This window comes from Parastagonospora nodorum (assembly GCF_000146915.1).
Source record: "Parastagonospora nodorum SN15 chromosome Unknown scaffold_45, whole genome shotgun sequence".
NCBI lineage: Eukaryota > Fungi > Ascomycota > Dothideomycetes > Pleosporales > Phaeosphaeriaceae > Parastagonospora > Parastagonospora nodorum.
This window is the reverse complement of record NW_001884593.1, coordinates 63939-87781: the sequence shown is the minus strand read 5'-3', so window position 1 is coordinate 87781 and position 23843 is coordinate 63939. Positions and strand designations below refer to the sequence as shown.

The 23843-nt window shown below is 52.5% G+C and overlaps 13 protein-coding genes across 13 annotated transcripts; 8 read left to right on the top strand and 5 right to left on the bottom strand.

The window, feature by feature from the left end:
- Window positions 1–140: 140 nt before the first annotated feature.
- On the top strand, window positions 141–1502 carry SNOG_16302 (hypothetical protein; the record flags this gene model as incomplete). The annotated part of the gene is made up of 3 exons (XM_001806373.1): window positions 141–260; window positions 473–976; window positions 1029–1502. 3 exons carry the CDS (start codon window positions 141–143, stop codon window positions 1500–1502), a joined length of 1098 nt encoding a protein of 365 aa, XP_001806425.1.
- A 70-nt stretch (window positions 1503–1572) lies between these two features.
- SNOG_16301 (hypothetical protein) lies at window positions 1573–3077 on the bottom strand (the record flags this gene model as incomplete). The annotated part of the gene is made up of 3 exons (XM_001806372.1): window positions 1573–1667; window positions 1835–2671; window positions 2741–3077. The coding sequence occupies 3 exons, from the start codon at window positions 3075–3077 to the stop codon at window positions 1573–1575; spliced, it is 1269 nt and encodes a 422-aa protein (XP_001806424.1).
- Window positions 3078–6373: 3296 nt separating this feature from the next.
- Window positions 6374–6851, bottom strand: SNOG_16300 (hypothetical protein; the record flags this gene model as incomplete). The annotated part of the gene is made up of 2 exons (XM_001806371.1): window positions 6374–6546; window positions 6704–6851. 2 exons carry the CDS (start codon window positions 6849–6851, stop codon window positions 6374–6376), a joined length of 321 nt encoding a protein of 106 aa, XP_001806423.1.
- Window positions 6852–7963: 1112 nt separating this feature from the next.
- SNOG_16299 (hypothetical protein) lies at window positions 7964–9336 on the top strand (the record flags this gene model as incomplete). Its single annotated transcript, XM_001806370.1, has 2 exons — window positions 7964–8756; window positions 8789–9336. The coding sequence occupies 2 exons, from the start codon at window positions 7964–7966 to the stop codon at window positions 9334–9336; spliced, it is 1341 nt and encodes a 446-aa protein (XP_001806422.1).
- A 419-nt stretch (window positions 9337–9755) lies between these two features.
- Window positions 9756–10609, bottom strand: SNOG_16298 (hypothetical protein; the record flags this gene model as incomplete). Its single annotated transcript, XM_001806369.1, has 2 exons — window positions 9756–10064; window positions 10283–10609. 2 exons carry the CDS (start codon window positions 10607–10609, stop codon window positions 9756–9758), a joined length of 636 nt encoding a protein of 211 aa, XP_001806421.1.
- Window positions 10610–12835: 2226 nt separating this feature from the next.
- Window positions 12836–13412, top strand: SNOG_16297 (hypothetical protein; the record flags this gene model as incomplete). The annotated part of the gene is made up of 2 exons (XM_001806368.1): window positions 12836–13036; window positions 13251–13412. The coding sequence occupies 2 exons, from the start codon at window positions 12836–12838 to the stop codon at window positions 13410–13412; spliced, it is 363 nt and encodes a 120-aa protein (XP_001806420.1).
- A 525-nt stretch (window positions 13413–13937) lies between these two features.
- Window positions 13938–14375, top strand: SNOG_16296 (hypothetical protein; the record flags this gene model as incomplete). Its single annotated transcript, XM_001806367.1, has 2 exons — window positions 13938–14148; window positions 14185–14375. The coding sequence occupies 2 exons, from the start codon at window positions 13938–13940 to the stop codon at window positions 14373–14375; spliced, it is 402 nt and encodes a 133-aa protein (XP_001806419.1).
- Window positions 14376–15051: 676 nt separating this feature from the next.
- On the top strand, window positions 15052–15166 carry SNOG_16295 (hypothetical protein; the record flags this gene model as incomplete). Its single annotated transcript, XM_001806366.1, is given in 2 exon segments — window positions 15052–15090; window positions 15110–15166. 2 exon segments carry the CDS (start codon window positions 15052–15054, stop codon window positions 15164–15166), a joined length of 96 nt encoding a protein of 31 aa, XP_001806418.1.
- Window positions 15167–15281: 115 nt separating this feature from the next.
- SNOG_16294 (hypothetical protein) lies at window positions 15282–16342 on the top strand (the record flags this gene model as incomplete). The annotated part of the gene is made up of 4 exons (XM_001806365.1): window positions 15282–15376; window positions 15444–15471; window positions 15580–15926; window positions 16099–16342. 4 exons carry the CDS (start codon window positions 15282–15284, stop codon window positions 16340–16342), a joined length of 714 nt encoding a protein of 237 aa, XP_001806417.1.
- Window positions 16343–19240: 2898 nt separating this feature from the next.
- Window positions 19241–19793, bottom strand: SNOG_16293 (hypothetical protein; the record flags this gene model as incomplete). Its single annotated transcript, XM_001806364.1, has 2 exons — window positions 19241–19495; window positions 19692–19793. The coding sequence occupies 2 exons, from the start codon at window positions 19791–19793 to the stop codon at window positions 19241–19243; spliced, it is 357 nt and encodes a 118-aa protein (XP_001806416.1).
- Window positions 19794–20638: 845 nt separating this feature from the next.
- SNOG_16292 (hypothetical protein) lies at window positions 20639–21478 on the top strand (the record flags this gene model as incomplete). The annotated part of the gene is made up of 1 exon (XM_001806363.1): window positions 20639–21478. The coding sequence occupies one exon, from the start codon at window positions 20639–20641 to the stop codon at window positions 21476–21478; it is 840 nt and encodes a 279-aa protein (XP_001806415.1).
- A 757-nt stretch (window positions 21479–22235) lies between these two features.
- Window positions 22236–23063, bottom strand: SNOG_16291 (hypothetical protein; the record flags this gene model as incomplete). Its single annotated transcript, XM_001806362.1, has 1 exon — window positions 22236–23063. One exon carries the CDS (start codon window positions 23061–23063, stop codon window positions 22236–22238), a length of 828 nt encoding a protein of 275 aa, XP_001806414.1.
- A 129-nt stretch (window positions 23064–23192) lies between these two features.
- On the top strand, window positions 23193–23547 carry SNOG_16290 (hypothetical protein; the record flags this gene model as incomplete). Its single annotated transcript, XM_001806361.1, has 2 exons — window positions 23193–23246; window positions 23422–23547. 2 exons carry the CDS (start codon window positions 23193–23195, stop codon window positions 23545–23547), a joined length of 180 nt encoding a protein of 59 aa, XP_001806413.1.
- Window positions 23548–23843: the final 296 nt, after the last annotated feature.

The following is a 23843-nucleotide window of genomic DNA, read 5'->3' as shown; positions in this document are numbered from 1 at the left end:
GAGGGGCGGAAGTCTTCGAGGCTTGTGAAACCATTTCTTCGAGACCACTGAGACCAATCAATAGCAGGTATGAGTCAGTGCAACCTTCCATCCACATGATCTATGAGAATCAGTAGAAGCGGTAGTCAAGGTCGGTCAACATGAACAAGCCCATCGAGAAACTCGAGGATAATCTCGCCCCGGAGGGCAATTTCACCCCCGAGGTCTCCATCCTCTGCAGCCCTTACCGCCTATACTCCAGCACCTCTAAAGAAAGGCCAGTGAAGCTCGGAGTACTTCATTCTTTGAGGTTGGGGTAGTTGCAAGGCGCGCCAAGCACACCCAATGACGTCGCCGCTCGGTAGCGCCTTTTCTCTTTATGTAAGCTCGTGGGACCTTGCCTGTTGATTGCGACACATGCTCCATGGCGATTTTTAAGAATAAGTTCGGCTTCCGTCCCTTGCGAGCCAAACCTGCCTCTCGGGTGGTAAAGCCTCAAGCTCCTAGGCCAAAGGGAAGATCTGTCGCCAGCCCGGGTCAGACTCGCGCAAAACGAGCAAAATCGGCAACCTCGAACTTGGGTGCAACGCCACTTATCGAGATAAGCGACGACGAGGATAGCGACGACGAGAACGACGACGAGAATGACGACGAGGATGGCGGCAACGATGGCGACGACGAGGATGGCGGTAACAGAAACCACCATTCGCGTCATATTCTAGGCAACTCATCCACCTCTCACATTGTTGACCTTACGATCGAGTCATCGCCCTCGGATAGTTCTCCTGAGTTGCCCACGAGGTCCATCGCCGACCAAAAGAAAGCAGAAGCGCCGATCATGCTGCAAGCAGAAGAGCCAGTTATACTGCAGGCAGAAGAAACAGGCCAACCGGAACGCGCGGCCATGGTCGACAGCGAAGTACAGTATCAATTCTCGTTTTCAAGGTCGCGCAGCGACGCATTTGCCGAGGTGATCAAGACAGAGGTCGAAGAGCAGGTACGTTTGACGCTGCCCTGCCTGACACAGCACTTTTGCTAATTTCCCACAGTCACCTATAGCACAGCGGTTTCGGTCATTGACCCTGGAGCGAGAGGAGACGCCAATGGAACGGCTCATGCCTCGCAACGTCATCACGCCGATACGCACCACCCACTTCGACGACCTTCTTCACCGCATGTCAGAGAAGAAGAGGCTTGGGGTCCAACAAAAAGCGAGGATCTTTACGCAGAAGATTGGCATCTTCGCAGTGCAAGAAGCGCGGCTGGAACTTTTCTGGATTACTACAATGAAGCTGGTTGATACCCGCCAACGCTTCGTGAGGAACCACGACCGCTTAAGCTTGTTGCTTGGTGCTGTAAACAAAGAGCTTGGCAGACAGGGAAAGGAGCCGTTCTCTTGGGACGAGGGCCATGACATTGCCAAAGAACTCCAGAATCAGCGCAAGTTGACTCTGACGTCTGGCACGAATCCGAAACTCTTTTTCACAAGGGATGGGCAGGAGGTAATGGGTGTGCAGCCCTGATGAAGCCGTTGCAGTAGATCTTGAAGTTACTACAAGGTAGCTATAATGATTGATTTCACTTTGGCTATCTTCAGCATGAAGAGAGAAGTCTGACAAGACCAAACTGTGGGAAGGCGCCGTGGCAGACTGCGCGGTCTACCTTTTCCTCCTCGACTTTGCCGACGGCTTGCCTTTCCGACAGACCCCTTCGTGACACCATGCAGTGCAGCCTCCTTGGTGCTTGACTTTATCTGCAAACTTTTGATCCCGAGAATGGCATGGGCATTGCGTCTCCTCGGAGGTTGATTGACATTTCCCCCCCGGGCATTGACAAGCCAAGTGAGATGTCATACGTTCTTTCCACTCGTCCAGCTGATCAAGATGGTGCTGCTCGTACTCTGGTGTGTTGCGGCTGCCGGATGAAATAGTCGACTGTGTACCTTGCAAGGACAGGGCAATTTCTTCACGAAGACTATTGATTAGGGCCGGCAGTTGCCTTGGGGGCAGCTCGTTGGTCACGACGTCGTTGTGCTCGATTACGTAGGACAAACTACGCAAGAGGCCCTTGAGATAGCTGGGATCTCTTGGCCATACCTGGCCACCTATCATGTGTGTAAAGGAGTCTCCGAAAGATATGGGCATGTGCGCATTGAACTTCCCGGGCATCATCAGCAGTGTGTCGCCTGCCGATAGGGGGATGACCTTCACAGTGCCCAGTTTGGGTTTCCATCCCACACCGTGTTCCTTGAAGTCGTCCCACAACTCGTCGTTATCCGGAGTGTCGACTATGCACCACGCTTTGTGCTCAGAAAGTGTCTGTATCCATGTCATCCCCATCACATCCATGTGCCAGGATGAGATTGTGCCTGGGAAGCCAAGAAGCTCGAATTTGCCACAGGAGTTGCCATCCACCACCACGTTGTGTGAAGACGCCGCTTTGTCGAGCTCGTTCGATATGTTCGGTTTGCTCAGTTTGCTTTGGCTGATCAGGGTCCGATGCGTGAGATGCGACAGCTGGTCAAGACCTAGGATCTCTACAAGCTTAGATTGGGTGAAACTATCCGTTAGTTTCTCGCCAGAGAGATTCAAGAAGTTGAACGGCGGTTGCTTTGCTGCGTACGGTCGTCCAGTTTCCGGAGAATGTTTCATTTCCTTCGCCATCTCAAGAACTTTGCCAACTAGCATCCGTTCTGTGGGTGGCGTATCTATTGCTGATTGCAGGTATTGTTGATACTCCACTTCGCAGTCCCAGAACGTACGTTCTAGCTGTTCCAGGAACTTGTTACTTCGGTCAGAGCATTCGGACGGATGCGTTTCGGCTACCACAATATAGTACACATCGGGAACCCCCTGTCCGGATCGAGCAGCCTTTAATTGTTCGAGCGTGGCATATAGGACGAGACAGCCTCCGGTGTCATTCTTGTTGATGATCTCAAAATCGCCGATTGGAACATTGTCCCTAAGCTTATGCGTGAAATAACCAGGATCGAACGTAGCCATCTTGGCGAGAAGAGCAGCGCCTTGCGAAGATGGAGCGTCGAAGTGACGCAGGAACTCACGGTAACCAGCTTGGCACGTGTCCTCTTCATTGGACATGGTGTCAAGAACAATTCTCATCTCTTGCACTAGCCTCCTTAGCGGGTCGCAGGAGCGCACGAACAGTGTTTCTCGCAAGGACGTAGGAGGCCGGGGATCATCAGTGATAGATGCGTCGCCATCACTCCCTTCTTGGGCAACTTCTGTGGGCAGATGACCAATTTCCCGAGCCTCGCCATGGCCCTCTTCCTGCGTGAGATCGGTGGACGGTTGATCGACTGCCATGGGCTCGCTAGAATCCCCCTCCGGGCCGGGTTGCGAAGGTGGTTGGTTGACTTTCATAGGTTCGCCATGATACTTTTGCTGGACGATTCCTGTAGACGGTCCACCATGACCCTGAGCGAGTGAGCTCTCATTGTTGTCTTGGTCTTGTCGGAGTGCATCCTTCTTGAAGCCTGCGTTCCGTCTGTCCTTGTCCAAACACTTTCGGCATATTTTCAGCTGCTCTCCACTGTATTTCCTCCCGAAGTCACTTCCCGTTTTATGCCTATTGCATTTTCTGCAGTAGTAAGGCGACGTGGCGGCCACAGCGTCCCGACGTGCCCCCTCGCGTTTCGATCTAGCCTGCGCGTTTGCTTCCCTACACTTCTTGCAGACCAGAGCCTTGGTATTTGAAATGATTTCGCCGCATCCTCTACAGTTACGGTCCTTCCACTTAGGCTCTTTCCGGAGCTCCGGATTCCTGGGATCGCTGAGAGAAGAGTGCGTTTGAGGCAAGTGTGACGGTACTATTGTAGAGGCTCTTGATTAGCGCGAGTAGCAATATAGGAATTTGTCGATATGCTTACGTGACATCCTCTCTGAAGTAGCAGTACTACTGCCTGTCAGACTGATTGGAGCCTGCGATGAGCGCCTTGGTATTTCGCCGTACATGGGGTATGGAATGCTGCAAATTCGAGCGTAGGAGAAAGATTGAGCAAGTGACAGGGTACAAACAAATGTGGTTGATTAAGGCTAGACCAAATTGGCAAGGGCAGCAAGTCGAGGCGAGGAAATCAACTTGAGGCGAGGAAATCAGCTTGAGGCGAGGAAATCAAGTCAAGAAGCCTAGCGCCATTTGGCGCCTGCAGCAGGCGCCTCTTGGTGTAGCTATCCCACACAACGACGTATACAGAGAGCAACCGCGAAAACTGCATCAGCGATGCCTTCTCCCGGCAGCAGTTTGCGTGATGATCTCGGCGGAATTAAGTGGAAAACTTGCATGTGCTGTCTCCATCTCATTTGATCTTGCACGGGGCATACGCTAGAAATTAGAAACTTTGGGCTGGAAGGATCTGTATCTTGTGATTGACTGCATTTCATAGAGTACGTCTGCTCAGCCTCATGTTCGAGTGGAATGCAGAGATGTAGGGATGTGGCGAGCGATGGTAGTATTTGTGTATCACGCTCCGGTTGGCAGGTCTACAGACATATTCTGACCAGAGGGTTCTGAAACAACACCCAACTGCACATGTACCACAAGCGCTGCTTTCGCCCGAGGCGGTCCGTGAACCGTTTATGCCGTTGTCGGCAAATTGCTAGCCACTATCATGAGGGTCGTTGTTTCTGATGCCGCGACTTGAAGCGTGGATGAGTCATCAAGGATATCTCCTACACATCATCGAGCAGCCGTCCGATTCGTCGTTCCCATGCCGGCGTTGGAGGTTGCTTGAGGCTTACCCAGAGGGGCTCGTATGTTGCGTGCGCTCTCTTTTGCGCTCCAGAAGCAACAACACCCGGCCGAGAGAGTGCTCATGAGTCTCGCCGTGGCATTGTCTGGGCCGTGTTCAGTCCAGATGATTCGCAGGCCTGCCGATACAGAGCCCTGATCGTCTCTTCAGACACAACCAGCGTGACGTTCCCTACTAACGTCAGCATTCCCCCTCCTCTTCTGCCTTATTTTGGTCCCGCTCCAAAGCCACGCTCTGCTTTCCTCAACATCACGTCGGTAACAATGTGTGCCATTGGTTGGTGTAGTACCCTCCGTGGCCAGGCGCCGACATTTCCTGCAGTCTCTCGACAGTGGTCGCTTTGGTATCGCTCTCGCGCTCGTCAATGCCGACGAATTGGCCGCAGGCACGTCTCCTTCATTCGGATGTAGCAATTGGGCATTGGCTCAGCGGGGCGCAGGCACGGGCTGGAGGGCATTCAGGACACCTGGGCGAGTTCTCGTCAACGAGGTAGGACTTGGTTGTCTGTTGATGGGTGAGCACACCAGAGTGAGGGACAGGTCCGTTGAGAGATCGGAAAGGCGTTGGTATACGAGCAACGTGGCGATTGGCGCAGCGTAGTGTCTCACGTCGCAGAACTAGCGACTGCGACGCAAGGAGTCTGACATTGGATCGCGGATCGGCGCGCGCCGCGATGACGGCCGTGTCTCATCGGTGTCCTTAGCCCAAATGCTAGCAGGGCGCTATGTGGACAGGAGCACCTGCGGCACCCGCCACGTTTGGCTAGAAATCATCTGTTCTCGACGTGTCGTCTCCAGTTCCACCGCAAGCCGTTGTCCGTCACATGTCGAGCTCTGTCCATTCCATCTCCTCAACTTCTTGCGTCCCGTCTTCACAGTCACAAGGGACCATGTTTTCGCTTGGAAGTGGGGATCGACGTGGGCGGTGAACTATCGGACCGTTCAGGATCGGGTATCGTGGCACTCGCTAGTGTGGGAGACGGGAATATGGACGGCGGATTGGAGAACGTGCGTAGCGAGGTGGCAAGCGAAGCGCGGAGCTTTACTACAACAAGAGTCTCAAGCGCTGCGCGTGGTTGTGTGTCGGGTCGAGCTGTTGACAGTTAGGTGGAGGCAACGGGCGCGCACACGCTTCGAGTACAGCCCTACCTAACCGCATACGGACACGGCGCTCGGTGGTCCGGTTCTGACCAAACTCGAGGCGCATCCTTCTACAGCACTTCATGCCCTCACTCGCCGACGTCGCATCGCATCGATCCTAGGAAGACGGCACGCTGTTGGCCAGAGTACAAGCTCAACCTGAGTAGGCGAGAGATGGCAATGCTTGCTTGACCGCGACAAGTGCCGCCATGGACGCGGAGCAATTCGTACCTGATCTGATGCTACGGGCCTCTGATCGTCACTTCTTTGCTGCGCTTGTCAGCTGAGCTCGATGAAGTATGTTTTGCCTCCAACCGCTTTCTTTCGCAGACTAACTCATGATCCAGGCTTTTTCATCGGCGTATCCAACCTCGCATCTAGGCCGATCGCGAGCTCACAATGCCACAACGAATCATCGGACATGCCCGGTACATTCCCTCCCTTTCCCTGCACGATACAGCGCAAGACGGTTGCTATCACTGTAGTCTCAGCCGACATTGTACACCGATTCTGGAACGAACGAGCGGATCGGGGACTTGATACAGAAGAAACGGCCGACATCATCGCTGGTAGCCTGGATTACGCTGGATAATACTTCAGTATCGCGCGGCCTCTGTGGACCTGGGGGCAGCATCTCTTTACCCACGTGCATTGCAGTACCTGCTACAACACAGAACACAAACCCGCTAAAACGCGTCCGAGAAGGCGACGGGGGAAGCCTGCATTGCCGCGCAACTGTCCGGGAGCAAGGAATTCTGGTTTTTGCCCGTCGCGCCCAGGGTCGACCGCCTTTACCGTCGACGAGATTCATATCTACGGTCGAAAATACACAATGTCCACCGTCTATCCTGGTGGTGTTCGCGAGTCATAATGGTGGTCTCGGAGCTGATACTGCCGTGTCCGTCGTATGGTGTCGGTGTGACTCTGGAGCTGGTCGTCTTCTTCACCTCTTTGTCCTTGCGCATTTTGGATGTGGAGTTTTCGGTTTGGTTGGGATTAGGCTGTGCTTTTGATCACAAGTGTGTGTGGATGCGGAGGAGAAAAGGAAGACATGGCCAGTATTCTAAGACGGCACTCTGCACAATGGCTGCTACGTCATCACATCATAAACATTCTACACTGCATTCTGAGACATGTTTCCTTTCGACAAATAACTAGAGTCAAATTAGATTTAGCTGGTAGCTACTCGCCGACTCTAGCTAAAACTCTACCAAAGTTGAAGGTTTGAAAGATGCGTCAGCGATCACCACTGTTCACGTGACTCTGTCATACTCGAGATGCGCACTTAGTAATCACGCTGTTCTTACCAGCATGCGATACAAAACGACCAAAGCACATTCAGAGGCGATCTCTTCTCGCCCCGGGTCCCCCATCCAAGCCAATTAGACGGCATACCGTAAGGCGCTGCGTCGTGCGTGAGATGGCTTCAGTATACCGCGCACAACATCGTCGTGAAGGCATGCAGCAGTCTCATTCAGTCTTCAGCTGTCATTGCCGAAGCGGATACCCGCTTCCCGAACCTTGAGGTTCTCAACAACACATACATGATGCTGCGCGACGATCGACGATCGAGAGAGCTGTACCAGCCGGTGTGACAGACTGAATCAGATAGCACGGGATCTGTAGGCAGCAGCGTGGTGTAAGGTCGTACACTAAGCATGAAGCACCAAAAACGTGTTAGCCAGTCGTCGCATTCGACCTGGGGAATCTTCGACTGAATTGATAGAGGATTGCTCACGGTCGCACGAAAACGGTGTTTACTCTGTCTACACCGGAGAAACACAGATCACGGCACATACACGACAGGGACACTCAGGTCCAGGGACCCGGCCGCCGTTTACATCACCGTGTGGTATCTGTCGATAAAGGCCCTTCCTATCACACACCCTCTTTGTATCCTGCCTACCTTCTTGTTAGATCTCTGCCCCGAACTCCTCTCCAACTTTTGTCCCCATTCTCATCCGATACATGCCCCTCTGAGGCATTTCCGCAAGTAAGTAATTAGAGCGCTCGACGCTGATCAGACGCGTATGCAGCACAGAGCTAATCAACATATGCAACAGGTCTTCACCAGCAAATGTGTCACAGCGAATTTCGCGTCTGGGCTCAAGGCAGGCTCCGGCCAACTGAGATATGGACACTCTTGGATCGCCGGCCCGACCCTGACAAGGACTTGGACACGGCAGAATTCCTCGCAGCAACAAAGTCTATGCTTGCCAGGGTCCATGTAAAAAAAGGCAAAGAGGTTCCGAGTATGATGGAGATTTTCTACCTGGAACTAGCTTCGCTCGCAGCCACATTGGCAAAAGGACTTGGATATCTCACATCGCCCAAGCCGCCCGGCCAGGAGGACCATCCTGATGTGGTTGCCAAGGAAAAACTCGCTCGTTTACAAATCGAGCGCTTCGAGCGTCACATGAACTATGATATGCTCCGAGACTGCATTGATTGCGTCCCCGACTCTCTACGGGTGGAAATCAAGGCATACATTGACTCTGCTCGCAATGAGGAGCGCCGCGACTCTGCCACACAGCTCACCTCCCCGTTCTACCGTGAGAGTAGACGCGCAAAGCGCCGCCGCATCGAGTCGCGGTCCAATGCTCCATCTTCGAATGCTTTGAAACTCTGCGACGAGAACCGACGACTGAAGGTCCTATTGGCGACGCATGGGATTGATTTCGACCCGTCGAACAACAACAACAACATCAACCGCAGCAACAACATGAACAGCAGCAACAACGGCAAGAGCAGCTCGGTGCAACCGGTGCTGCTCCCCCATCCTCTATCTCTGGGTCTGCAGCAGCCTCTGCCTCTGCAGCAGCCTCTGCCTCTGCAGCAGCCTCAGTATGGGCTTGACTGCCCAGGACCAGGCGCAGGGGAGCAAAAACCTCCCTCACAACAGATAGCTTCGCCCTTTACCGGCCCACCGAGATAGCTTCGCCCTTCGCCGGCCCCCAGATGGGGACCAGCGCAAGCGAGGCTGCCTTACGCCAGCTCGAGGCATATTTCCCCATGCCCCAGAGCCAGAACGCAGGCGATGCATCTCCCTATGGAAACAACATGGATGGTCTCGATCGCACTCGTTTCCTGCAGTCGCCCGAGACAGAGGCCAGATTCGACGCGTTTAACCAGTACCAGATGGACGGGCCGGGAGGCCCTTGGGACTCGTGGCCGTGCCTCTTTGAGCAGGATGACGAGCCATCCATGCCGCCCATGCCGCCCTCCTCTGCTGACTTACTCGACGCCTTCACCTTCCCTCAACACGGCACCTTCCCTCAACACGGCACATTCCCTCAACACGGCAACTTCAACCAACTCGGCACCTTTAACCAAAACGGCTCCTTCAATCAAAACGGCACCTTCAACCCTGTTCAAGGGCAATTCGACCCAAATTTCATCAACATGTGCCCGGTCAATTGCTCCAACTGTGCCCAGCGAAACAGGGGCTAAGGAAACACTGGGTCGGTTGGAACGACGGCGGCGTGGTCACACATGTCGTCGACATTATCAACCGCGTCGCGGTGTTGAGCTATCAGGCATGCATGCAGAGCGATGTCTGGCACGGCATGAAGGAGTGTTATAGTCTTCATCGGCAACCGGCCAAGGTCAAGCGGCGTTGGGTTTACTTGGAGGGGTTTTTTTTTAATGGGACTGTGATGGCGTTTTGTATCATATCGGTATCATCAAGGTTAAGCGGCGTCGGGTTTACCTGGGGGGTTTTTTTCACATGGGACTGCGATGGCGTTTTGTATCATATCGGTATCATCGTTCGGTTAACTTGTTTGGATATTTACGAGTTTGAGGTATTTTTATCAACGGCTGTCAATCACCTCGTTAGCACAAACTTGCGCCTTCTCCACGTCGAACGCTTACTCCATGCCCGTGTCTTGAAAGTCTAGAAAGCTCTTCGCAAAAGCCCTACGCACTGCATCTTTGGCTCTTCGCACGTATCGCAATCCGCCCAATGTCACCGCGTCAGTGTACTCATAAGGAACCCCATATTGTGTACTGAACGTGATCGGCATATGCGCTGTGAGTGCGCCGTGGACGATATCGATTCTCTCTGACCATGCCTCGAGCTTGCTTGGATACGTGAGGATGACCAAGTATCTCGCGGCACCCCGAGCGCGTGCAGATACTGAAGGTTGTGTCATCTTTGTCGGGGCTTCGGCCTGTGACTTGAACTTGAGTCAGCTTCTGCTAGGATGGCGAAGAGGAAGAAGACGATGTCTGCGACGTGTTCGTGGATCGACGAGCGCTGGCTGGACATTGACGGTATTCCCGCAATTGTGATCTAATCCAGCCTCGCGACACTAATATGCGCATGATGGGTTCTTGTGCTCTCGAACTGTTTGCGGCGGGGAGCCAAGGAAGTAGCGGTACGGAGCGGGTACACGATCGCGGTCGGGGCAGATTCATGCGGGAGATAGAGGAGGGGTTGGAAGATGGTTCGTTTGCGACCGATCTCATCAAGCGAGTTCCACGATAGCGCGTACGAGAGTCTCATGTACTCTGATCGGTCCGAGGCGGGATGCAGCGGTGCAGTGGTGTGAGGCTTCGGCCACGGTGGAGTCAGCCTACGTAGAATCTTGATGTCAGCAATTGATGAACAGTACAAATGCGCTAGTTCTACCTCTAGAAGTGCCTGTCTACATCCAACTGCCGCAAGTTCAAAACCTTTTTCTGCTTCGTCGAGGCCGCGCGATAGTTGACGCTTGAGCATGATTCCAGAGCGAAGGCTTGAGGGAGCTGCGGCTGTGGTTTGCGCCAACGACCTCGCGCTTTGATCGAAAGATGCATGGTGAGCAATTAATCAAGGTGAGGTCCGCTAAGGTGTGCAGCGTGGTGGAGTGAAGTAAAGGTGCGCACTGAGGGCCAACCTTCCCGGGAGAGCTGTGCTATAGTGGAAGTAAGCTAATCCCCATTGGATCCGTATACCATCGACCTCGTTACGTCAGACCTTGTGGCGCTGAGAGACAGCTCCTTCCATGCCCGGAGAAATGGTTTGCCCAGCCGACCTCAGAAACATGGGGCGGAACATGGTCGCGCAGCGCAAAGTTGATGGTTCTTTTTCGTACAGCTGCGCGTCTGAAATTCCGTGCAATTGCGACCGTCCGAGTTAGCGCTTGTTGAAGATGAAGCCGGTGGAGATTTCTGGTGGAGGAAAGAGGTGGACCGAAGTAGACCCGCCGAGCCTCAACTTCCAACTAGCTGGATGGCCTTGCCCGGGCAAGGGCCTCCACACAGACCAGCTGACAATCTTCGAGGTTCAGACGCGCCGCTTCGAATGCCCAGGCCCGTCGAGATTCGCGTCGCGTCGTGGTGTTTGTGCCCGGGGAATTGGTCCGCCCCGCCGCCCTCATGAGCCTCAACACGTGCATTGCCCTGTTCGCGCGGGCGCCTGCATACAGCCCTGGAGACCTGAAGACGAGACGGCACCCTCGACATGCCACATGCGCTATCTTCTCTGAGGCACATGTCACGTCCTGGTATCCTTGGAGAGAAATCAGCGCCGCTGCTCATCGTCCGTGCCAATAGTAGGGCCTCAGAGTTGTTTTTGAGAGCGAACTTGCGTCACGCGTGCATCGTCAACCGATCAGTGCACGCGCGAGCTTCTAAATGCGCTCGGCGAAAAAGCGTGGAATGTCCGCATGGCATGGAAGCAGTGTAAGCGTTCAGGGCGTTAGTACTGGGAAGGATGTGACTGACTGGCTGTAGCTGCTCCACAAAGCCGAAACTCTCGAGTCGCTTGCTTCCCTCCAACCACACCGGCCGCTCGATGTGCCATCGTCACTCCCAGCTCCCTTGCCCTCTTCCAGATCACCGCCAGAGGTCGGCGAAATAAGCCGCGGCGCTACAAATTTCCGCTCCCACCGATCAGCCTGTGTTAGCTGCGTCTTACGACTCGCATTAATGCAAGGAACTCGGAGCAGCATACACACCGATGACTTGTAACAGCGCATCAGGCTCGGTCCGCTCCGTTACGACGGTGCGTGTCAGATCTGTCACCCAGATTGCCGACTGAGATTGCGTTGTCATGGTAGCCGCTAGGGCATGTGGAATGCAACTTCGTATGTGAAGGCCCTCAGCTCACACCAATGGCCGTGGGCATGTACATTCTGTAAGCAGCCATGAGTCTAGGCGACGTTATGTTATACGATTACGAGAAGTGCTGACATTGCCTACAGGACACTACGTTTCGCCGACCCCATTGGATGGACATGAACCTCGCATCCACACATTCCGCGAAATCGACCGCAAATCCTTCCCCCACGCCGGACACGACCTATAGCCTGCGAGGTGGTTGAACAGAGGGTGGTCTCGCAGATGGGACGAATTCGACTGGGTCGAGAGATTCGTGGACAACAGGCTGCCCATCATCCTCAGATTCTGTCGTTGCAAACGCATCCGAGCTCCTGGCACGACAACTTCCGTCGGGTTCTCCACCATGACCTGCATTGTGGGCTATATATGCGCCTGTCTGACTCAATTCCGAATCGTCCCCATCGCTGCTCTGTTAGCGTTGCCGATATACAGAGCGCCTTGCCCGGCTCCCACGACGCTCAAGATTGTGCAATGCCCCGGTCATACGTTGCTGGGTAGCTTCAGGGCAGACAGATCGACTCGGCTGGATTCGCGGTGGTAAGGATACATGGGCGATTGTTGCGGTCATATACTCTCACCCAGTTCCATATTTTAGGCTCTAAAATGTAGTAACGACGAAGTCTTCCTTAGTGCTGTGTCGCCCAGCGCACAAAAGAAATCCTCTTAGCGCAACATTAAACTGGCAATAATAGCCCTACGACAACAATCTACGGGTCTCAGTGGTATTGCGCAGTGCCAGAATCGGAGCTGTCTCTTGCCTTGACTAACCACAATAAGCTAAGCGTCCGCAGTCTTCGACCTGGGCCTGTCCGCGCACTGCTGTACAATATCTTCATTTGTCGAAATGCCAGACTATCTCGCAGCATTCGAGTGCGATGCTTTCATTGAGAGCAATACGCAACTAGCCCGGGAACTGTCTACCGAAAGAAGCGACCGGGACGAAAGACTGCCCAGGGTGGGAGTGGGTACTCCGCCCCTCTCTTGGCCCGACAGCTACATCGCCTCCGATACCCAGATCGCAAGGGAACTGGATACCGCCAATCAGGTACGAATGACTATTTTTCAGAATCAACAGATAGAACGCTAACCGTCGCAGTTGGGGCGTTGCTCATCACCAGAATTCTCAGCTACAGGCGCAATTCCGACCACTCCCAAGGCTCGTTCAGGATGCGCTTTACCTTGCGACCACTCGGAGAAACAGAAACAATGTGTGCGAGTCATCTCCCACGTCCAGCATCCGGATATAAAGTCCCTGGAAGCAGAGCTGGTTCGAGCTTTCCGACAAGCCAATCGGCGGCTCAGTGCGTCACAAGCCCACGAGTCTGTCAAGCACTGGATCCTACACTTTGCCTGCAAGTGGGCTTGCTTTCCGGAAACGACGGAGTGCCAACAGGAAGCGTGCAGTCCCGGCACAGAAATGAGACGCGCACAAGAGCGCTCATCGATTGTGTTCAATGTCAGAATCAAGGCAATCGAAATGCGCACATATTTTGATAATCAGCGAAAACGCTGCTCGAACGTCCCGCGACAGTTAGAGATGTGGTCACACTGTGGTAGCGAGGGATGATTTTGCTGCTCGCGCCAGCAAGTAGATGGTCAAAAGACGTTAGGCTCGCTCTTTCCTACAATCACCTTAATCTCTTGTTTCCAGTGCTCAATTCCTCCGTGCCACTGGTCCCAGATACTATACTTCATCATCCTATTGTCTCCTGGATCATATGCTGACGAGCTTCAAGTTTGAGTTTTGCTCAAAACCTTTTGCAATCCGCCATTGCACCTCTTCCTCGATATCCAGGGTTGCCTTTGAAGCTTCCGAACAGACCTTGTCCTTTTGCAATTGACCGTTGTATCTCTTCCTCGCTTTCCACAGTAACTCTCGAAGCCTCCGACCTGTCTTTATCCTTTTCTTGCACCGGCCATCCGCTCCAACCGGCACTCCCACGGTCATGGCGGAATCCAAGCGAAAGGCATCACACAGGCCAGTGCAAGCTTATCAGAGCAAGCGATCACAGCCCTATAACAGCAACCAAACGGGACTATGCTTCCTTTCTGGTCGAGTTCTCGCACAGCTCCCATTAATCGTCCCGCTGGAACCTTCCCAGTACTACCAGGTAGAGTTGCAGGGCCTCTCGCCGCCAGATAATGATAGGGAATCTGGTGAAGCCTAAGCGGACAAAGACTGACCAGAACCAGGATGGGGCATTGTTCGGCTGTTAGAAGGCGATCTGGCAGGTTGGATGAGGCCAACGACACCAACCCGCCTAGCGACATGGGGCGTGAGGGAAATCCAAGCTGGATCACGCTGGGCGAGTACACACGGGATGAGCGGTACATTTGTCGCTGGACCAGCGCATTTTTGGGCAATTCCGAAACCCGTTCCCTGACTGTCCAAGAACTGGCGATTGCCCCAACCAGCCCCCGGCCTCAGCCGAAAGCGGTGCAGCGCTTGTCAAGAAGACACCTTTGGGACAGAAGACTCGTTTGACAAGGACCTGGATCACTCGACGCAGCGAATTCGAAAGCGATTAAATTTGCTACATGTGTCGCATAGCTCTCTTAGCAGATGGCTTCGTCTACTCCCACTATTTGAGGGAACATCCGATAATGATTGTTTGGAAGGTGACATGGCCGTCCTTGGCCAGTTCCGCATCCAACATGGCGCATTAATCGACAAATCCGACCAGGATGCACGATGCCCTCACTGCGTGAGACCCATTACGGCCGCGCACAGCCTCCTCCTGAGTAGATTATGGACTCTGGAATGCCTGTGAGAGCCGTTTGGATCAGCGACGGCGGACCCCATACCCACTGGGATCGCCACACAGGAGCGACCAAAAAGATCGATATCACGCCACTTGAAATGGCACTATATGACAAGAATTGCATCAAAGCCATTGAGCAGGCTGGCGTGACCTGCGAGCGTATTTTCTTAGAGTTCTTTTGTGCAATTATGAGGACCCTGGAGAAGGCACACAAGCATAGTCTGAGTATGTGGGTCGGGCCCGCCAGCAAGACTTCCTCCCTTCATCTCGCCAAGGCCATCCTAGCTCTTCCGTCGGGATGGCCGGTCTCGTCCTCTATGATGGAGCTAATGCGAAGGTAGGACTTCACACTGCAGAAGTCGCGCCCGGACGCGCCTGGCGTTGGGTTCGAATACCTCGCCTCAGATTTGTGACCTGTCGGCTCAACACTCGAAGCTGACTCACTTGTCGAGAATCACCTCGGAATCAGTTCAGAACAATGGGTGCCTCTTAATGACTTGGTTTTTGAGGCGACCGAGAATCCTCAAAATGCAGAAACCAAACGCTGTGGGCATAATGTGCGGTTATTTTGGACCCTCTTTCATGCGCGCTGCATGCAGCTACGTGGTGTTGGCCAGCGGCGGGTCTGTGTACGATAAAACTGCAAGGAAGTGGAGAAAAAGATCAAGAAGATCCTAACAAACTTCAAAGGCCTCACAAACTCATACGCAAATCGAGGGTAAGTGAATTCTAAGGGCGCGATCTTGATTCACCTAACCGTTTCAAGGAGAAGTTCGGTTCTTGATGGCCCTAAGGTTTATGCGGAAAGCATAAACTATCGAAATAGAAGGTCACCGGTGTCAATACACATGAAACGGACCGGGATCACAGAGAGTCGGAGACTGAAGATTGTACCTTCTTGATCCTGAGTCAAGAGGGTAATCAGCTACAGCATGGCATATTACCACGACAGCAAACTTCGCCTGGCGAAATGATCATCTTGGATGTGTCGTGGAGAGCGGACGAAACAAAGAACAAGACGGTTGAGGTTCTCTTCTACGCCCAGCGCGCACAGCCAACACGGACAAAATTGTCCAATGAATTCTTCACCACCCCGTCTCTCGCGATGGATGAATGTTGCGTGATAGCACGGATCGTATTGAAGCACCCAGCAGAGTATATTCTGAGCAAATTGTACGTTGCGGCTTGGCCAATGCACCGCGGTCAAACGATTCGTATAGAACTGTGCGCCTTCGATAAGAAATCTCCTATCTCGACTTCACTGCGACGCCACATCCGGTACAGCTTAAACATGCCAAGAACCGAGTATTCCAATTGCACACGCTTACAAAAAGAACATCAACAGTTTATATATGATCTCGAACGATACTGCCCGTGATGACCTTTTCCCTCCCTTGGAGATGTTCGGGTTGGTATTTACGCCCTTCCGGACTGCTGGCTTCGTGCACGACGAAACCGCGCATTGTTTCCCTTTAAGCTTCACCGTCGCACGTCGCCTTTACCACGGCCTATTAACCCTGCCGCAACGATCACCCTTCAGCGACCGGTCCCTTGGTGGTATCAGCCATAACTTCAGGAAGCGAAGGTAAATGGTAAAGGTGGACGCATTGCAAGAGGCAGTTTGACCGACGAACTTGATCCATTATGTGCCTTGCAAACTAGGGCAGCGCGATGTTTGGGCTCCTTGATGCGCCGCCAACGCGAAAGTGGTAATAAAGCAGCTGATGGGCAGCAGCATCACCTTCGATCGTGGCATACCATTTTCAGATGCTCAGACGCAGTTCCATAAGACACTCGGAAAGCCAATGCCCTCAATCCGGCGGGATCATCATAAGCACATGCAGTCATCAATACACGCAGTAGCTTTTGTCACCTCTTCCTAGTCAATCAGAATGATGTAATCTAACGACATCCACCAACACCCACGATCGTCAATCTCATTAACTCCTCACACAACGACCATGTATCATAGCTCGCGACCTAAACTCCGGCGGACACCTCAATGTCTTCAGCATGAATCTGCGCATAGATGCAAGAAACTAGACTAGCACGTCATTGAAACGTCATGAACGAGGAGGAACATGTCTCCCTCACAGCATATACGCCCGTAGAGCGGAAGTATCTCTTTCGAACGCCCCGAAGTCTCGAACAGTCTGGCCCGTCCAAGCCGCCGCATACCTATCGGGATGCCTAAATTGTTCGAGCTTCTGATTTTGCCGGCAGGAAGCAAGAGTACCCCAGCTTCTTCTCAACTGATCTCTCAAGATCAGCGTTGTGACCTCAACCAGACTGCAAAGTTGCTGACGATTGCGTCCACGTTTGGGAGATACATTGTGTCAGTTGAGTTTGTAAGCAATGGGCAAAAAGAGTTTGATTGCAGCTTGAACCTGTTCGTTCCCAGGGAACTACGAATCGTGGTCTTTCTTCTCGTCACCTAACACTGCACTTCAGTTTCATATGGATGGAAAGAATGTTTCTGGGGCTTTAAATTGTTTTAGTTCTATTCTATAGTCTGTATCGCTGTATATATTCATGTTTGATCAGGACGGCGGACTTTGCGCGTGGCCCGAACCGAAACAACATTCATATTGGCATCCATGGATTACAAGCTGGCTCTGAATTCGCTCTCACCGCACCTCCCACAAGCCAGAGGGGGAACAGTCGCCCTGGGCGGGCCTGCACCGATGTTGACACAGCTACATCGACCTGGAACCTATAGACCCCACAGACTGTCACTGCGACCCTGCTGGAAGCAAGGACACGCCGTAGATCCAAAATTGTGGTCAGCATGCGCGACTGCTTTAGAGCTGTCCGTATGATAGAGACGGGCGCGGATCTCGCATCCAGCGCTAGTACGGAGCGCTCAGCGCCCATCAGTTGCTCAAGGAGTAGGTCCTTGATGCATCGCATGCTGGTTTCTCTGCTGTGCATGTTCCGCCCAAGAACCCCGCTGATGAGAAGGTCTACGGAAGCCCATAGCGAATGAGTCTTGGAGGCCGTTTTCTCCAACGATGGTATCGAAGAGCAATGAAGCTCGCCCCTCTCCCTAGGCTCAAGTGCTTAGGCGTTTCGCTACAATGAAACGGGAATAGAAAAAAGCAGCCGCACATGTAGCTCTAGAAAATGCTCCTGCTCATTCGCCATTCGAAGGATGCTCTAGGAGGTTCTTCAAGACAAGAAGATCTTCTGTCTGATGGACACGTACAATATGAAGAAGAGCACAGCTCCGATTACTATCAATTGTTATACTACCAACACAGTCTCTTATCATCTTTTTCCCAAATCTAAATGTACCGATAGTGTTGACTTGACCAGCAACGCCGGCTGGATTGCATCCCCTCAATGGAACGTCTACAAGAACCCCAAATACTAGTGTCATTGCTGCAACCCTCTCTCTGGAACGTGATTGATCCCAAGCACTCAACAGATACAGAAGCCCACTGCCTCTGATCGTCACCTTCTACATAAAAGCCGACCATACCTACCTAACGAGCATGCTACTGACGTCCGCCAATGACCGTAAAGCGCTCCACAAATATGCCAAACACTATATGAACGTCTTCACTCGAGTTTTCCTCTCCGCTCCATGTCCATCAGAACACCGTCGGCTAGATTATCGGCTGATCTCCAAGGTTTGTTGCACTCAACCCCACCTACATCTGCACAAGGCCAGAGTATTGTCCCACGTCGCAGTGCAGACCGTTGTTCTCCATCAGCACGTCAAGGCACATGCCGTACTACGAGAGACCCACTTCCAACGTCAATTTCCCCCTGCTCGAAGATACAATGCAAAGGTGCTCCACCAAAATTGGCATACATAGATGTAACATAGCAGTGAAGTCAGGTCAGTATTGCAACAGCACGGTTCACCGTACGATACCTCATATCAAGTGGCGACACAACTAGACTACATGTGTCGTGCAAGCGTATTTAAGGCATGCAAGACTAGTTCAAGGGTGTGGTGGGTCGCGAACTGGATGTGATATTGGCTTGCCCACCTAAGGCAGGTACTGCTGTATTGGTGGTGTCCACTGACTGCACCCCAACATTGAACTCTTGGACAAGCCGCACCAGAAACTGAACACAAGGGCCGAGAAGCGCCCAAAAAGCAAACACACGGGAAGCAAGTGATTGTGCGAGGTTCTGAATGTTGCATTTTCGGGTGGCTGATCGTCTCAACCGCCGCCAGGTTCCTTGCACAATCCCGGGAAGATGACCTAAACAACGCCGTTGGAGACATTTCTGGGCGTCGCACACGCTGATGCAAAAGCATGAGATCGATCGACCCCTACGAAGCATCCCCCGCTTGCCCCACTATCTGGGAGCAAACAAAACGATGTGGCCCCAGGGTAAGTGCTTGTCGGCGAGTAGGCTAGGACAACATAAGAAGTCATGCAGCATGGATAGTGGCACACCATTGCGGCTTTGTTACACGACACGCAAATTTTCATACCATGCAGTCTGGCATAACCTGGATGCGAAATGACTCATGATGCAGCCGGTTCTGGTACCCGGAGCGGCGGAGCGCCCATCTTGACCATCGATGATTGCGAGTATTCGGTGGCGTTGTGTTTTCGGGTGTGAGATGCACGAGGAGTGGATCCCCGACGGACACCTGGGAAGAACCTGGCATCTCGCACCCTATTCGCATCGACCGCCTCGAGATGATCTACGAGCGGGTCCGGACACTTGACCACATTCGTCGTCATGGACATGATTCTGTAGGGCAGAAAGATGTCGTGCTACAGATGGCACATCTCAGGTTAAAGTCTGAGTCTTGAGATTGTGTGACCAAGTCGGCCCTTGTGTTGCATCTGCGCCCCTGGGCGATGTCTGCACGCTCAGGCTTCCGTTTCCAGGCTTTTTGTTGGTGGGGCGCGGGCACCCGGGCCGACGTCTTTTCATCGGAACCTCCGCTGGTAGGAGGTGGCCACAAACATGCTCAAGGATGCAAGTGATGTTACCCTTCAGGCGCGCTGCCGCGGCGACCGTGATCATGAGACGCCGCCCGGATTGCACGCCCGCCGCAATCACAGGCATGTGGAGGAAAATCGATGGTCTTTCAAGACGATGCGTATGGGTTCGATTCGTAGATCACCAAGTCGGTGATCGGTCGAGAAGCGTCATGACTCGGGATGTGCAACCCTTTGAGATTCTGAATATGTCCCTCGTCGCCACCTCGCCGTTGACGGGGAAGGTGGACAACAAGCCGACGACCTAAGTGCGACACGCCTGATGCTGCGCGAGAACGGTCGGCCACAACGTCTGAGATGCATGAAGCTTCTCATCATGTGAAATGCTCGTGGTACTGTAAAACTACGCCACAACAGGATTACGGCCGTGTCCATGCCGCATTCATAACTTATTTCAACGGTGATGTGAGTGTGTGGGTTGGGCTCGTCGCACAACCGTCGCTTCTCTCCGGACATCCGTTGCACTAGGTATTTCCAAGACAGTATACTGCTTTAGCTCGGTGAATTCACAGCATAGACAATGTCATCCTACTTTCTGTGTAATTTCAGTGTGCGTGAGTTCTGCTTCCTTGATTTCTAATGTTCAAAGTCGCGAGCATACATGGTCTGCTTTAGCCGTCATCATAAACACTGATAGGGTAACACTACACACTGCCTTTACGTTCCTCTCCCTCTGAACCACCCCATCCAAACACCCTTTGGAACGACAGCATCAAGCATCAAACACAGACCTCAACCATGTCTACATCCGTCGGGGAGACAGCTCATCCTGGTAAGCAGACATCAGACCACCTCCATGGAATCCAAGGAGCCGGCTGCCCATTGCATCACATGGCCGCAGTCAACGACTTTTTTTTGATTGAACAACATTCGGGCTAACTCGACCGCGATTAGGGAAGGATGCGCGAATCAATGCGTTGCAGGCAGCACACGCCCAAGGAGATTGCGGAGATCCACGCGAAGCATATCATTCAGATGCAAGAACTCGAGACCAACAAAGCGAAGCAGATCATAGATGTGAAGCAAGAGATAGAACAGGACAAGGTGGCACTTGGGGAGGAGACACGAAAGATCTGGGCCGAGCAGGATGAGATGGTGAAGAAACAGTGGGCAATAATTATGGGACATTGGGCAGAGGAACTCAAGAGCCTGAAGCTAGCACGAACGGAGGCGGAAAGGTCCGTGATGGGCATGGAGATGGGCACCCCAGAAAGGGACTGTTTAGTCTACAAGATCAAGTATTGGGAAATACAGGATCGGGTTTCCCAGCTGGAAAAGGGTCACTACGAATTCGCTTCCGAGATGGCAGAGGTTAGGAAGCTTTGCATTGCAAAAGAGAAGAGCCTGAAACTCAAGATCCTTCATGATCAAAACCTCTTCATGGTCTGTGAAGGTGTCAGGATCATGGACAACCACTTCCGCTTCGTCAACGACAACATCGATATCCTTCCTCCCAAGGACGAATTCATGCAAACATTTGAATCAATGGCGTCGCAAATGCACGTGCAGCTGCAATCGCTCCGTGACGCGATTTCGGATTTGTACGCTCTGCCCCATGGCATAAAAAAGGAATATGACGATACCAAGACTCAGCTTGACGACGCCGATACTCGGCCTGACGGCACTAGCCCTTGGTGGGCGATTGTGAAATTGCACGATCTGATTAGTCGCAACATGGCGCTAGTCGGCACCGGCACTCAGGCTGCTAGCGCGAACACCCAGGCTGCTGGCAACGACGACGAAAAAGCTTAAACATTTCATGTCGACGCGATCGGCTCTTGACCTCTGGACCATGACTGGTATGGGTCTGTTGATGGAGACGAACAGGTCTTGCAGGAGGAAGACGTTACTTGAGTGTGGTTTTCTTAGCTAAAAACACGAGTCATCTCACCAATTTCCGTCTTTTATGCGCAATGTGATGATGTGCAATGCTTTGAATCTATTGTGCGATTGTGTCCTTTGCTGCATCTTCCATCTTTCATCTTCCACCTGTTGGAACTTCTCTTGCGCCCGAGCTTGCTCAATACTAATCCGCTGTTCTTAATGGGTTGTATCAACGACGCAAGCATACCACGGTCCTGTGACATATTGACGCGAGCATGAAGACTTCAGAAGCTGGGAACTGGCTGCACTCCCGTCCTCTAGCTGTTGTAGCGAATCGCTTTCCGGTCAAAGATCGCACGACGTAGATGTTGATATTCATTCTAGATAGGAAGGTTTGTGTATTTCGGGCTGCCCGAAATTCTTTATAGTCTAGCATCTTTGAACTTCCCATTACAATACACTCAAGCGCCCCTGCACACTGTTCGCTGGAACCCCCTACTTCTGGTACCTTGCGCAGCTTTACTTGGCCATGAAGCGGGGTACAAACCCGTGCGAAATCATGGAAGTTGAGTAGAGTCGTCAAGTATAGCAAAGAGCGCATCGCATCGGGCAAAGGATTGTCTGCAGAGTGCACGAGATGCAGAGGAAGGGTTTTGAGCTGTAAGAAGTATCATACATATATTTTCTATCTACGTGATCTTTCTGAGATGGCTCTCATTGATTGCATCGAGAGATTCGCATACGATAGGTACCCGTAGTTCGGCATCCAGACTGGACGTCCCTGACCGTGAAACCCGGAATCGCGACCATTAAGGTCAACTGGAACGAGATTTTGGACCCCCCAACCTGGTTCGTTTCTCCAGGCAAGTATCACAGCTATAAGCTGCTGCGTTACGACTTCGACTGAGTATTGAAGGTCTGTAAGGACTGCAACCATCTCAGATATGATCAAAGTTCCGTTGATCCAGGCTGGCATCCATTTGTTTCGGGCGTGTTCGGAGAAGATCCGATACACCTCACTGAGGTGGTCGCGAGGCAAACGGTTGGGGAAGTATATCGGATCGGCATCGCCTAACGAGAAGACAGCGATGTCTCGAGGTGCAGGTCTGTCGGGGTGCCAGATGATGGTGATATTGGTAAGAGGCACCACGTTGGGGTCGTACACCGGTATTCCGATGGACCAGATGTAAAGGGCATAGCGTCGAGGCTCCTTCAGCTGAAACAGGGGATCGAATGGCTTGTACAGGATCTGGTCGCTCTGATTACACTCCACATACATGATGTTCTTCTTCTGACAGTCGCATGCAGTGTTAGCAAGGTTTCGCAGGTAAACGTGATCTCCAAGGGCAAGACGTACGTCCAACACATCCGCCAACAACTCTGGATGCGTGTATCCCAGCAACCAAATCAGCTGCAACTCCTCTTGCATCCACTCGTTGTACTTCCTGGTACCGACCCAGTTGCCACGTCCTTCTGGGACATCCTCAGTGAGAGTTGGATATGGATATGGCATCGTGAAGGAGCAAGTAATTTTTGTTGGCAAGGAGAATAGTCTTGAGGAGTATCGCAGGCAAATGACTGAAATACAGTACTAGAAAGAATCCCAAGAGAGTAGGGCTTGGAGCGGTGTGATCTGTTGAAGATGGTGCGCGAACAGCGACCTTCTTATGAGCGGGAAAGAACGACAATACAGCGGGTACGTGTACCATCACACGCCTTAATTTGGATCACTTTTCGTCTGGTGACTTCGGGATCAGAACACAAGAGCAGCGTGTAACCTTCCTTGAAGAGTACCAAAATAGATACTTGAGTCTGTTCGTGCACCTTGCTTTAGCTTTCCCCGCAATGATGAAGTTCTGTACAGGAGGCAGTTTGTCGCACATGGGCCGCTTGGATTGGAAGATCTCCAGTACTCGACCTTGGACCAAGGTCCTATGGTCTTTGCCAATAAGTTTGCAGGGGCAAATATGCAGCGACAGGACTTCATGGACTCATAGACAGACCGAAACATCATCTGCCAGAGGCGCACTGTTGCTTCTGTAAAGATACGAGTATACGATATCGACTAGATCGACCAAGTTCTAGATGAGCAACCTAGGTACTTTCTGACCGACCTCCGGCAGGAACTCTTGCGCACACCCCGGCACGGGTACCACATCTGCACTATGGCATCATGAACAAGGATCAGGTGTTTTGGACTGCGTGAATTGAAGTGCATGGGCTCTCCCTACCGCTTGGTCAATACCGGGTCTACTGACGTACAATAATTCGAAAGAGGGCAGAGCCCATCTCT